The 13,995-nt window shown below is 45.9% G+C and overlaps 1 protein-coding gene and 1 long non-coding RNA gene across 5 annotated transcripts; one reads left to right on the top strand and one right to left on the bottom strand.

Annotated features, from left to right (window-relative positions):
• Nucleotides 1–506: 506 nt before the first annotated feature.
• On the top strand, nucleotides 507–4,658 carry LOC103639592 (probable LRR receptor-like serine/threonine-protein kinase At1g12460). 3 transcript variants are annotated; one of them, XR_559552.4, is made up of 4 exons: nucleotides 507–1,973; nucleotides 2,061–3,662; nucleotides 3,912–4,197; nucleotides 4,287–4,658. XR_559552.4 is itself a non-coding variant. In XM_008662321.4 (2 exons), exons 1-2 carry the CDS (start codon nucleotides 775–777, stop codon nucleotides 3,577–3,579), a joined length of 2,718 nt encoding a protein of 905 aa, XP_008660543.1. In that variant the 5' UTR covers nucleotides 507–774; the 3' UTR covers nucleotides 3,580–4,658. The 3 variants fall into 3 exon arrangements, 1 of the variants encoding a protein (XP_008660543.1); XR_559550.4 differs by having other exon boundaries at nucleotides 3,912–4,658; XM_008662321.4 differs by having other exon boundaries at nucleotides 2,061–4,658.
• Nucleotides 4,659–11,760: 7,102 nt separating this feature from the next.
• On the bottom strand, nucleotides 11,761–13,995 carry LOC103640453 (uncharacterized). 2 transcript variants are annotated; one of them, XR_002749226.1, is made up of 5 exons: nucleotides 13,847–13,995; nucleotides 12,981–13,045; nucleotides 12,739–12,832; nucleotides 12,450–12,513; nucleotides 11,761–11,936 (listed from the first exon to the last, which is right to left on the bottom strand). It is a non-coding gene; the product is annotated as an uncharacterized lncRNA (long non-coding RNA). The 2 variants fall into 2 exon arrangements; XR_002265145.2 differs by lacking the exon at nucleotides 13,847–13,995 and having other exon boundaries at nucleotides 12,981–13,839.

The raw sequence follows: 13,995 nt of genomic DNA, 5'->3' as shown, positions 1-13,995 counted from the left end.
TGATTGGATTAAATTAGAAATCGACCAGTCCTAACTAAAATCCGGCACTGGTGAGCGTGCGTGCTTGTTTATATCATCTGCGCCTATGCTGTGACTAAAAAAACACAGTGTCAGATTCTTTTATTAATAAACAAAGTCATAGGCAGAGTGTATTTTTTTTCATGTAGATGGAGGTTAAGGGGCCTTCTCCCGCCCACTTAGACTTAGGTAGTAGCTGGGCCAGCCCATGAAGATATCGAAGGCCCGAGTCAAGCCATCCTGTCTTTTATTCATTTATTATTTTTTTTCGAAAAAGTAATCTTGTCATTTTAGCAGTGGTAGGGCAGCGCATTTGTCATCAATCGCAATCGTGACAAATCCATTTATCACACGGCAGACGGCACGGCAGTTCATCCCTCATCAGCCGCCCGGAAAGCCACGCACTCCACTTTTCTGCACCATCATTCCGTCTACCGCCCCCGCTGACCTGAGCCCTACCCAAAAGCCAAGCGTAAATTCACGTGTAGATGCCGGCGCTACGGCCACCCGATCCCTCCGCGTGAATGAACTCCTCCCGACCTGCCCCGCCCCGGGCGGGCGACCAGAACACATCCGACACCAAAACTAGGCGCCCGCTTCGACGCACCATAACGCACTCCACCCACCGCCACCTACTCGCTACACTCTCCATGGCTGCCAGATAACGGCTGGTGCTTAAACTACTCCGGCCGAGCTGGCCGTGCTAATGCCGCTGCGGCTGCGTGCGGTGGCACAGCGCGGCCTGCCCCTGTCGCGATGACACGCCGCCCGGCCTCCTCCGCGCCTTCGGCGGCCCGGCTCCTCCTCCTCCTCCTGCTTCTTCTGCTGCTGCACTGCCAGTGCCACCGCGCCGGCGCGGCGACGGACGCGGAGCGGCGGGCGCTGCTGGACTTCAAGGCGGCGGTGACGGCGGACCCGGGGGGCGTGCTGGCGTCGTGGACGCCCACGGGGGACCCCTGCGGCTTCGTCGGGGTCACCTGCGACGCGTCCACGGGCGCCGTGAAGCGGCTGCGCGTCCACGGCGCCGGGCTGGCCGGCGCGCTCTCGCCCTCCCTCGCGCGCCTCCCCGCGCTCGAGTCCGTCTCGCTCTTCGGCAACGCCCTCACGGGCGGCGTCCCGCCGAGCCTCCGCTTGCTGGCGCCCACGCTCCGCAAGCTCAACCTCAGCCGGAACGCGCTGGCCGGCGAGATCCCGCCGTTCCTCGGCGCCTTCCCGTGGCTCCGCCTGCTCGACCTCTCCCACAACCGCTTCGCCGGCGGGATCCCCGCCGCGCTCTTCGACCCCTGCCCCCGCCTCCGCTACGTCTCGCTCGCGCACAACCACCTCACCGGCCCCGTCCCGCCCGCCATCGCCAACTGCTCGCGCCTCGCCGGCTTCGACTTCTCCTACAACCGCCTCTCCGGCGAGTTCCCGGACCGGGCCTGCGCGCCGCCGGAGATGAGCTACATCTCCGTCCGCGGCAACGCGCTCTCCGGGGACATAGCCGCCAAGCTCGCCTCCTGCGGCAGCATTGACCTCTTCGACGTCGGGAGCAACAGCTTCACCGGAGCTGCGCCCTTTGCGCTCCTTGCATCGGTAAACATCACCTACTTCAATGTCTCCTCCAACGCCTTTGACGGTGAAATCCCCAGCATTGCGACTTGCGGCACCAGATTCTCGTACCTGGACGCGTCCGGCAACCGCCTCACGGGGCCGGTGCCGGAGAGCGTGGTGAACTGCCGTGGCCTCAGGGTTCTGGATTTGGGGGCGAATGCTCTTGCTGGAGCTGTACCGCCTGTGATTGGGACACTGCGGTCGCTCTCCGTTCTCCGGCTCGCGGGCAACCCTCGCATTTCCGGTTCCATTCCGGCTGAGCTTGGAGGGATTGAGATGCTCGTCACGCTCGACCTCGCGGGCCTTGCTCTCACAGGAGAGATTCCAGGGTCACTCAGCCAGTGCCAGTTCCTGCTTGAACTGTAAGTATTAGTTGGCTGCTTGCACTACTCTGCAATTCGCTTCTGTGTATGTATGTACTGACTAGTAGCTAAATCACGTCAACACAGGAATCTGTCCGGCAACAAGCTGCAAGGAGTCATCCCAGGCACACTCAACAACATAACCTACCTCAAGATGCTTGATCTCCACGGGAACCAGCTCCAAGGGGGCATTCCCGTCACGCTTGGGCAGCTCACAAACCTTGTTCTCCTAGACCTCTCGGAGAACCAGCTGACTGGGCCAATCCCTCAAGAGCTTGGGAACCTCTCTAACCTGACACACTTCAACGTGTCCTTCAACAACCTATCTGGCATGATCCCTTCCGAGCCAGCATTGCAGAAATTTGATTTCACCGCATACATGGATAACCCGTTACTATGTGGCTCTCCACTGCCCAATAACTGTGGGCCTGGGACTGGGATGAAGCACCGGAAACGATTGCGTGTGCCTGTCATAATCGCCATTGTTGCTGCAGCCCTGATACTTGTTGGAATATGCATTGTTTGCGCGTTAAACATCAAGGCTTACACACGTAAGGGCACAGACGGGGACGGGAAGGAAGAGGAAGAGGTTCTTGTGTCCGAGAGCACCCCTCCAGCTGCCTCTCCAGGCTCGAATGCAATCATCGGGAAACTGGTGCTTTTCAGCAAGAGCTTGCCTTCAAGGTATGAAGACTGGGAAACTGGGACCAAGGCGCTACTTGATAAAGACTGTCTCATCGGTGGTGGGTCGATTGGTACGGTGTACAAGGCCACTTTTGAGAACGGCCTGTCCATTGCTGTGAAGAAACTGGAGACAGCAGGGAGGGTGAGAGGCCAGGATGAGTTCGAGCATCAGATGAGCCAGCTTGGTAACCTCAGCCACCCCAACCTGGTCGCTTTTCAGGGCTACTACTGGTCATCCTCGATGCAGTTGCTTCTGTCAGAATTCATGGCCAACGGGAGCTTGTACGACCACCTCCACGGCTACCGTCCTCCTCCTCGCGCTCTCTCTGAGAGCAGCAGCAGCAGCAGAGGTGGTGGAGGTGAACTGTTCTGGGAACGGAGGTTCAACATTGCGCTCGGAGCAGCCCGTGCACTCGCTTACCTTCACCATGATTGCTGGCCACAGATCCTGCACCTCAACATCAAGTCCTCCAACATCATGTTAGATGGGAGATACGAAGCTAGACTGTCTGACTACGGGTTGGGGAAGCTGCTGCCGATACTAGGAAGCATTGAGCTGAGCAGAATTCACACCGCGATCGGGTACATTGCGCCGGAGCTGGCATCTCCGACACTGAGATATAGCGACAAGAGTGACGTGTTTAGCTTTGGGGTGGTTTTGCTTGAGATCGTGACGGGGAGGAAACCTGTAGACAGCCCTGGGATAGGAGCTACAGCTGTGGTTCTCCGTGACTACGTGAGAGGGATATTGGAGGACGGAACTGCGTCGGACTGCTTCGATCGAAGCCTGAGGGGGTTTGTCGAAGCTGAGCTGGTTCAAGTGCTCAAACTGGGCCTGGTGTGCACTTCCAACACACCGTCAAGCCGACCTAGCATGGCAGAAGTGGTACAGTTCTTGGAGTCCGTTAGGGTTAGCTCTTGACCTTCTGCTGTCGGATCGGAACATAGCAGCAGAATTAGGATGTTAACATGGAAAGGATTTTCTGATTTTTTCAACAGATGAAGGTCACATTCTCTTTTTTTTTAAATTTTTTTGGTTCTTTACTGTGGCGCAGCTTCATTTGTAAATTGTATTTAGATTTGTTACTGAATAAGTCATTGTTTTGGTCGAATTACTACATCCATGTCTATGATTTTGTCCTTTCGGTCTTCGGTCTATGTAAGGCTCTTTCTATGTTGTCCGAAGACCATTTTGCTTCATGGTGTGGGCTTAAAGATGAGTTGGTACAGTCTAATTGTATATCTAGTTTGCAGGCATAGCAAAGGACCAGGAGTTTCAGTTTCCCCGGGCGCCATCAGAGAAGAGCTTGGAGGTGGCCAGCGACGAGGACCAGCTGAACAAGGACAGTCAGTCCATGGAAGCCCATTGAGACCGAGGTGTGCGTACAAGCTCTGTCCGTTGAGGAAAAGTATCACATCGCTGCAGCATATTCAGACAAAAATTCATACCACATCGCTACGGGAACGGGGGTCCATTGCATCTGCAGTCCGCTGAGACAACAGGCAAGCCACGGATGCTTCTTCTCATTGGCAGGCGCAGGTTGTTTTTTAGTATTGTATTATTGCCATTGTATGATGCTGACACCACAACCGCTCCCGCTAAACGCTAATGACAGTGGGTTTTCCCAGCTCTTGCTCTGTCTGATGTTTCAGGGGCTCATGAAGGAGCTCTTCACCATCGCGTGTTCTTTAGCTGCACGGCTCCGGCCTCCGGGGCTGCTGCACATGGACGTGCCAAACGGTGCAGAATGCACGTGAGGCCATAATGGAGAGAGGAAGCATGGCAAGGTAGAAAGCCTAGCCGTCGGGCGTCGGGTGACTGGTGTTGTACCGTCGTCTCGTGAAAATATTGGTCCTTTTTTTTTTAAATGGAACGGTATGCAGGAGAGGAGACGCACTGCAACTTTCTTTGTACAGCAGATTCGAAAGAAATGTCCTGCTGCTGGTCCATATTATCATTCATTCATGTGGTATGGAAGCACTTGGTATTGAACGTGTGAACTTTTGTTGCACCGTCTGAAAGACCATCAGACTATCTCCAGCGGCTCACCCATTCTTATACTTGTATTTAAACTTTACTTTACAAACAATACAATTTATAGTGCAAAACAATGTTTTGGGTGACCATATAGATGAACCGTTGGACACGGTCTCACTAGAGTTCATGTGAAACTAGTGAACTTTTGTTACACCGTCTCAAAGACCATGTACTAGAGTTCATGTGAAACTAGTGAAATCCTGTTACACCATCTCAAAGACCATGTATGTGGAGTTCATGTGAAACTAGTGAACTTTTGTTCCACAATCTCGAAGACCATGCATAAAAAGGCAGAGCGAAGCTCTCGAGATGGAGATACGTAAAAACAACGGTACGGTTTGGTGAAATAGAAAAGGGAACTGTTTGGTGAAATACAAACAGAAGTAACTCTATGCTTGAAAGACAGAGCTAATTCCGAAGAAATAGAACTGTTCTTACACATGCCAAAGAGAATACCAAAAAATAGTTTGGTGAAATAAAAAAAATACTTCCTTCGTTTGTCTGAAACTATAAGTCATTCTAACTTCATGAGGGAGTCAAAACATCTCAAATACAGTCAGATGTACCATACGTATCGTCAAATTTTTCATTAATTATGTTTTGCATTTTTATAATGTAACTATCTCCCTATTGTATTTTGGGTTGGTTCACCTTCATACACTTTCAGGAAAAAAAATTGAAAATGATTTATAATTTGTAACGAAGGGAGTTAATCGCTAAAAGGACAGGAGGTCCCAAACCTCTAACATTATGGCTAACAGACATATATGCTCTAATTTGGGATTTACAAAGAAGTTTTAAACACATTTTTTTTAACGACTCCGGTCTCGCCAACTGAACGATGGACGGATGAATTTGAGATGGTGATTCCATTCACGCTACCGACAAATTGCGTGGATGGATGGATGCATTTGAGATCACGCGTCGCTGTCCCATATCTGATCGCAATCGCACCATGGGCGGCCAAAGCTACCTGGGCCCTGGGCAATAGCTCTCACTCCCAGCAGCACCAAGGCCAGGCACGCTCGCTGTGCATGTGCGTCCGGCAGCGCCCAAGCCCAAGCAACCAACCACAAAAGCGTCAAAATGCCGTTACCTCAAGCCAGTTCTTCTCCAGCTAGACCAAGGCGGACCAACTTTGGATCACGAGCCAGCATTACACAGGATCAGATAATTTCCCAGAGTCACCCACCCTCTCCAGTCCTTGTCCGATGAATTGTATACATCTGAGCACAATGTACCCAAAAAAAAAAAAAATCCCTGTCTAGCTTTCCTAGACTGATTGAGTTCGCAACAATGGTACAAAAGCAAGGCCCATCGGGCGCCTTCCTCGTATGCTACTTTGACGACATGTACAGTATGTATGTATACAACTCAAAATTGCAACCAAAAGCAAGGCCCATAGGACCCCAGTAACCTGCACGGACTAGTTGATTGTTGACAGCAGCACGAGTATTGGAGATGAGTGCAGTACCAGAAGGTTTTTTGCTAATACATAGATTTGCGAGACCAGGATATCACCAGCATTGTATGCCGCACTAGTCCCTTTCAGTGCATTAGCAGGTAAGCACGGAGGGATCTCGATAGATGGTGTCAGGAACCAGGAAGTATTCGTCCTCACTGAAATCGCCAAGGGCGATGTATGTGTTCTGGATCGATGCATGGCTTGCTGTTCACCTCAGCGATGATGGCAAGAGCACGTTTCAAATCGTCTTCAGCAACAGGTAATTCCATCCCCTCTTCATACACAAAACGAGAGCCTCCTTCGATGAACTCGTTACTGTATGCAACAGGTTTGATTGGTTTCCCAGCGGCATCTCTTTTGCCAATCCTACCTTGTATTATATCACGCAGTCCAAACGTGCCGTGCCGGCACTAGTGCCTAACCACCGGCCCATGCACTACACTATAGTGTTTAATCGTGCCGTACCAGCACTAATACCTAATAGTGCCCGTGCCAGTCCAGACACTATTTTATTTTAAAAGCTCAAAAAATATAAAAAATCTTTAAGATTATATATATAATTTTAAAACTTGAATATTTATATCACTATAAAGTGAATTCATTATGTGTAAACTATAACAAATAACAACGTACAACCACGTGCATATATCACAATCATATCTATAAACCACATGTTGGTCTATGTCGTGCCTAACCGTGACGGCCAGTTAATCGTGTCGTGCTCGTGCCAGCTCATCGTGCCGGAGTGGCGGCCCAAGCACGGCACGACACTAGATTCGTGTCGTGCCGTCACTGGCACTATATGAATCGTGTCCGCGTCGTGCTGAAGCACTATGGACCGTGACGTGCTTAGTGTCGGCCCATTTAGCACAGCCCATTTGGCCATCTATAAGCGGCAGTGCGCGTGCGGTGAGATTTGGCACTCAGATAATCTGGTTCCAGGATACACTACTGTCCTTGGGGCCCTCCGTTCCGTAATCTCTATAGATGGTCATTTGGCACTAACACGATGAGCCAGCCCAACTACGACACGAAAAAGCACGGCCCAGCCATGACCCGACCAGGCTAGTATTGTGCCAGTGTCTGGCACGGCACGACTATAGTGTCGTGCCTGGGCCACCATCTCGACCCGTAGTGCTGGCACGAGCACGACACGGTTACATTTTTTATTTTAAAAATAATAGTTTACGTATATTAAGTAAATTCAACATATAATACAATAAAACTGTAACTGAACTGACTAAACAGATGCGTTTAAATCTCTTATACACTAGGTTGTGAGTTCGAGCCCCCACAACTACACATTTTTTGTCAAATTATACAATATACTCAGATGGGCTCGGTCCGGCACGACTAGCAGGCTGACGGGCCATGACTGGGCCACGATAGCGGCACATCGGCCCATCTAACACGGCACGCTTCGCTAGCCGGGACTGACGGGCGTCTCGTTTGACCATCTATAGTAATCTCCGTCGTCATATTTGTACTAGGTGAGTGCCCGTGCGTTGCAACGGGAACATATAATATTATAATAACTTATTCAAGACAACTTATTAGTTTAATTTGTGGAAATTTCTAATATTGACATCTTATGTGGCTCCCAGTATAACAAATTATAAACAATAAAGAACATGGGGAGAAGTACTTAAACATAGTTGGTTAGCTCAAAGCACAAGAACACACACATATACACATATATCCTGATTTACATATGTATTCTGAAACTCAAAAATTTCTTAGAAACAAACATTAAATTAGGTACCCTGGGCTCCTCAATTTCACTCGTCATCTGTTCTACTTGACTTGTAACGCTGAGAGCTTGCCTTTGAGTTTGTATGCATCTGAGGCGTTGAGGATGATTTACTGTCATCTTCATACATCTCACATTGATCAGGTTCATCTGATGCTTCCAAATGCAGATGAGTTGGAATCAATAGCTCTGTCACCCTCATCCACTGTCATGGCATCCACTGACAGCTAAGGTGCTTACACTTAAGGAGTCAAGTTCCAAATCAAAACCTGAATATGAAGTCCCATCTTTGTGTAATTCTCTTGCACAAGAACTATCCTGAATAAGATTATATACAAAGTCATTTACATTAAACTAACATTCTTCGATGAGGGAATGAAGAAAATGTGAAATAAAGCATCACCACATTCATTAACAAAAGATAAGCAGGTTCAACAACAAAAGTCAAGCTTCACTGATGTTGCATATAGATTGGTAATTTTCAAGCTCATTGTGCATATGGTATTACAGTTATGGTATTCACAAGAAAGGACAAAAATGAATATGTTTGCAGTGCATAAGGATGGGAACATGCATCTTTTCTTGGCATATTGCACACAAGTCACCAACAGCAACCACCTGAAACAGAACACAAAGATGTGTGTTGAAGGATCTAATCTGGAATGCATATCCTGTAATATCTCCTCCTGCAAAAAGGTGGTGACAGAAAATATCCCAACCATAAGGAACTGGTACGGTAAGATAGAAAAGTAACTACAAAAAGTGATTAGTTCAATTCCATCAATTCAACTTCAACTCAAAGCAACTGTGGCGTCGCTGGCCAGTTCATGAGATAAAAAAACTCAGTTGAAGGGGAAAAATAGGCATGGTTAGTTAACAAGGAGAACACAAATAAATCCACATAAACATTGAAAAAATTGTATGCATTGAATATGCCTCCTGGTAACTACCTGAACATTTAAAAAATCCACATGCTTAGAACTGGATAGAATGAAAACGAAGTGGTGGGTGAAGCAAATAAATGAGAAGGACTTTAATTGATTTGTTTACAGGGCAGAAGAACCTGACCGATGTTTCCATATAAGCTTAAGCATGTTTGTGTATATCTCATCAAACCTAGCTCATGTGTAGCCCTATAAACAGATCATAACTGGAAGCAAGGGGAGGACCATTTACTTTGTAAGGAAGGCGTCATCGACAACAGCAGAGCTGTCAAAGAGGGGGGCACCATCCCAAGGAGCATGCCCTTGGTCGCCGCTATTTCCTCTCTTCTCCCCTCCACATGAACGAAACAGCAACAACCTCCAGCACCCTTATTGGTTGCAAAATCTGAGAGTGCAAATATCGATTAATCCTTGAGTGACATTGTATCAATATATCTTATTACTTGCTGGTTTAGTCATTCTCTATCAAGTGTGAACTTTACAACACCGCTAACTATACCTTGTAGTGGTCATGTTTCTCAAAGAACATGTTCCACAGGAACAAGCAGAACGGAGCAATACCAGTACCGGTGGCAAGCTGAAAGAAAAATAACAATCATGACTATAAGTAAAATTTGATTGTCATTACTGTAAGGGTAAGGAACAAGCAGAACGGAGTCAGCTCTGAATCTTACCATTACAATGGTGGAGCCCGCACGAGATCGGAACACAGGAGGATGATCGTCGTCGGAGGTTGGACGGAAAGAGTTTTTTCTTCGATGCCTATATACAAACTAATCAGCGCCTTATATCTACAGTGCCCATAACTGATTCCCTAACAAATTAACAACTTATCCTAAGATCCCCTAGCTCTAATCAGTCGACTATTTGCTATCCTTGTGCCACACCCTAGTTAGTGTCAGGACCGTGCAGTTCGTCCTGGCCTTGCTGCTGTGGCTTGCTGTTCCAATGCCTCCTCAAAATTTAAAACATGTCCATCTATTATACCTCCTCCCAATTGAAACATTCCAAAACCAGTTTTTAAAGTGAGGAGACCTGTTACCTTTGACACCTGAATATATTATGCTACTGAATATACTATGCTACTGGATGAGTAGAACAAGAACCATAATATACTTTCACCAGTTAGCGCATTAACAGGTTGAACAGTTGCCAGATATAATTACCTTAGATGAAATAAATGGTGTTTTGCTGAGGTCAAAGCATTCTGGAGGAAGATACCTGAAAAAGAACAGAAAAGAATTTGTAGCGAGTCATCCCTGCCGTTCTAAATGGCCATAAAAAGAAAACAATGATGTCCTGCCAATAATAAAAATTAAATGTATGCATCGCTCACTTGTTCAAGGCATTATACGAAACACCAAGAATGAGTTTCATCCCTCTTTTTCCTAGTCCTAGAGTTGGTGAGAGGGGAAACCTTAACTGGAGCAAAAAAACAGCAAGAATCAGTTTGTTGGGAGCGTAGTAAAACTTAAGCAAGAAAGAGATACTACCATAGGTTTACATAAAACAACAAGAACAACAAACCTTAGTAACCATCAATTACCATAAATGAGCAAGGTTTTGTATCCTGATCTAGCAACCATGGTCGGTTGTCAAGCAATATAAGGAACTGATTCTTGGTATGAGGGCAAAAAAATATTGTCAGTTCTGCAAGATATGATTGTATAACCCTGCATTTAAAATGAAAGAAAACCTTATTTACTTCCCCATTCATAGTAAATAGACATAAATTTACTAAAATTTACAAAGTATACCAGGTTATCGGAGTCTACAAAATGGGTTATCGGATTTTACAAAATATTGATACTCTAACATAGCTCTATAGCTGGAGTCTACAAAACCTCTATAGTATAAAACAATCATTTTAATACATACACTAAACAAAAATAAGTAATTCATGTTCTACTATTGCATAACGGATAGCAACACAAGATTACAAGAAACCCACAGAATATTGTATCATATAACATCAAATACATGGATAACTGTATTTTTTCTGAAACGAAGAAGAGCTGCATATTTTTATATTAAGAATATGAGAAAATGAGAGGGGGGTAAGGAGCCCCTATGAAAGCAGAGCCTGCCCATACACACAAAAACACTACAATAAACTCACGCACTCACAAAACTTAGTGCAAAAGTGCCATCCATGATAGACTTTTTGATAGAGATCAAGGACAAGTGACAAGTCTACATGGGATACTGCTATAAAGCTTTGGTGCATAGTGGTTTGTGCTTGATGCTTATTCCCGGTGTGCAGAGGGGTGGGTGTGTTCAATTAATTGCAAAGCTCTTGCCTTATGTTTAAAAAAGAAAAGACATGCCCAAATAGAAACAAAAGAGAGACAACTATGATTTTATAAAACATGTTGGCCAGTTTGGTTGTGCCTCCAGGCAACAACCCAGGGTGTCAATTTTGGGCTGTCGGCACCCTGCCTGCAATGTCGTACACAGAACGACCACACTATCTCCTGAACATCTTGCTGATATAAGCCGTTTGGCCCGTGATAACACTTGAATCAGCATATGCCTGTCAAAAATGGAAGACATGCAACACGTGATCAACAGACAGATGAGGACAAACCATGATAATGATCTGATCAGGGATCCGGTCGTTGTTGAACAAGGCAACAAGGTACACTGGCTGCGATACTTGGATCGCAAATCGCAGCAGCGAGATCTGATCTGCCGTGCTTAGTTCTGATCCACTGTGTTAGTACTGTGACATACACATAACCTTCCCTAGATACTACTGTTTCGCAGCACAGGAAGCTTTATGGTTTGGTAAATAAACATGTACTGCTTGCTGTAGTAATTTTTTTTTAAAAAAATGGACAATTATGCAAAGGCACGTAGAAGTGAAAGGGAGAAAGTCAAAAGGCATTGCTGGATCAGATCTTGCTTTCAGCCTTTCAGGAAGCTAAAAACTAACCAACTGACGAATTTCAGAAAACAAACAGGGTAAGAGAGAAAAAAAGGTAGAATAGCAAAAAAAAACTTATACCCTGGTGATGTGCTCGTGCGTTGCTTAGTGATGGTGATGAAATGCGTCCTTGGGAGAGACAACTCTTGGTTTCAACTGCCTCATTCAAATCCAACAGTTGTTGTCAATGAAACCTTGTTAGCAATGGAGTTTTGAAAGTAATATAATGAAAGAACGAAATTGATTCTTTACACAAAAAATGCAATAGAAGAACAGCTAGCAGAAATATAGCATGTTTTCACGACAAATACACCCTTTTCGCTTTTATTATAGGATAAAAAACCCTGGCACCTAAAAAGACCGATGAAATTCCAAGCAGCGGCTCAATGCAGGATCTAACATTTGTTTCCCGACAATGAACTAACCAATTTTGTTTCCCGACAATAAACTAACCAATTTTGATGCGCAATTTATACCAGCACATGTAAATCAAGATGAAATTGTTAATGAGAGGCACTAAGTTATCAAGATGAACTGGACCGATCGACTAATACCACCGCTCAGATCCCTCGACGCGCCCAGATCAATGAAACGAAGCAGCGGCTCAGGAACCGGAGCACTCGAAAAACAAAAGCGCGGGGTGAATGGAGATGGAGCAGACAGACGTACCAGTGGATACGCCGCTGGGTACGGCCCCCCTCGCGTAGCTGCCATCGCTGAGGCCCACGTCCACCTGCGCGCAGCTGCACAGCACAGTCAGTCCAGATCCAACGTAAAATACAAAACCTGAGGTGAGGAGGTCTTGAGCACATCGACGCGCTGAACCGGGACACAGACAAACGCTAGAACTTCTGATTTCTAATAAAGTTGGGCTGAGCCTTTGATCTAAACAGAAAGAAAAAAGAGGCAAAACCAAATTTACGGCCCTTGGAAGACTCGGCAAAGCAAAATGTCGAACCTCGACGGTGGGGTTGCCGCGGCTGATGAAGATCTGCCTCGCCTTCACCCACGTGATCGTGACCGCCTTCTCCTCTCAAATGTTAAGCCAAAAGCTAGATAGTAACATTTAGTCAACTCAAATTTAGAGCATATCCTTCAAATACTGGATGCATGAATGACTATGGTGCATGCAATTGCATGGCAAATACAGCTAGTATTATACCCTTAGACTGAAATGGAAAAATTGGCTGGTTAACTAACCTTAAGAACACCCTTGCCAAGATAATCAGATCCTCCATCCCTCAACTCCAAGGCCTCATATATTCCTGAGAGATCAATTGTTCAAAGATATAGTGTCAAAATTTTCTATTCATAGATGTCGAACGTATGGAATTTGAGGCAACGACAGAAGGCGACATTTTTCAAAAAGTAAAGGTGTTTGGACCACAGACTGAAATATCACAAAAAGACATTCCAAACAAAATAGTGAATCAAAGTGCACAATAACACAAGCCATTTCTAAGTCATTTTAGAAGTTAATAGAAACCGACTGATCCAATTGAACTCAGTGGAGGTAGTTATCGCAACGCGTGGTTCTCCGTATCTGCAACATACAAGATATTCCTTTTGGAATTGTAAGCAAGACCCTGTAATAGGTGGCAAGGAATAGTTGTATGACTTTACATGCATGACAAGAGAAAGTTCAGATCATGAAGATTTAAATAATTTTGTCTCAAGAAAGATAGGCATAAGAAAAGGAACATTAGTTCATAACTTCAGAGCATGCAGACTCAGGACATGACAACACACAACACACTCATTCAATTTAGCAGCAATTGCATATGGATGACTACTATTGCCAAGTTATCTCAAACGTTAAGAGCTCATAGCATGTTTTTGTAAGAGCTATTATTATTGCATGGAAATAATAGTTGTTTCTTCCCCTGAGGGTGGTCAAATAGGGCAGCATCAAATTGGCCATTAAACAATCCTTCCTTAGAACTCCCAACTTGACATATGAACTGCCCTTCCAAGTTGGTCACCACTTTAATCACAGAAGAGAGAAGTAAGGCTTTAGTAGTAAAAAGAACAAAAATCAATTTTCTAAGATAAGCAAACAGTCTAACTGATGTGCCATATTGATTCGATTGAACTTGAGGTCACCAGTGTACTTTGCTTTCCCCCAATTTTTCAGCGCTAATCCCTACTATGAACAGCTAGCTACACGCAATCCGGCATCAAACACATGAATTTTGGAACGGCGATGTACATACCT

The sequence above is a fragment of the Zea mays genome, chromosome 9 (assembly GCF_902167145.1).
Source record: "Zea mays cultivar B73 chromosome 9, Zm-B73-REFERENCE-NAM-5.0, whole genome shotgun sequence".
NCBI lineage: Eukaryota > Viridiplantae > Streptophyta > Magnoliopsida > Poales > Poaceae > Zea > Zea mays.
The sequence above is the reverse complement of the archived record's forward strand: the minus strand, read 5'-3'. Positions and strand labels throughout refer to the sequence as shown.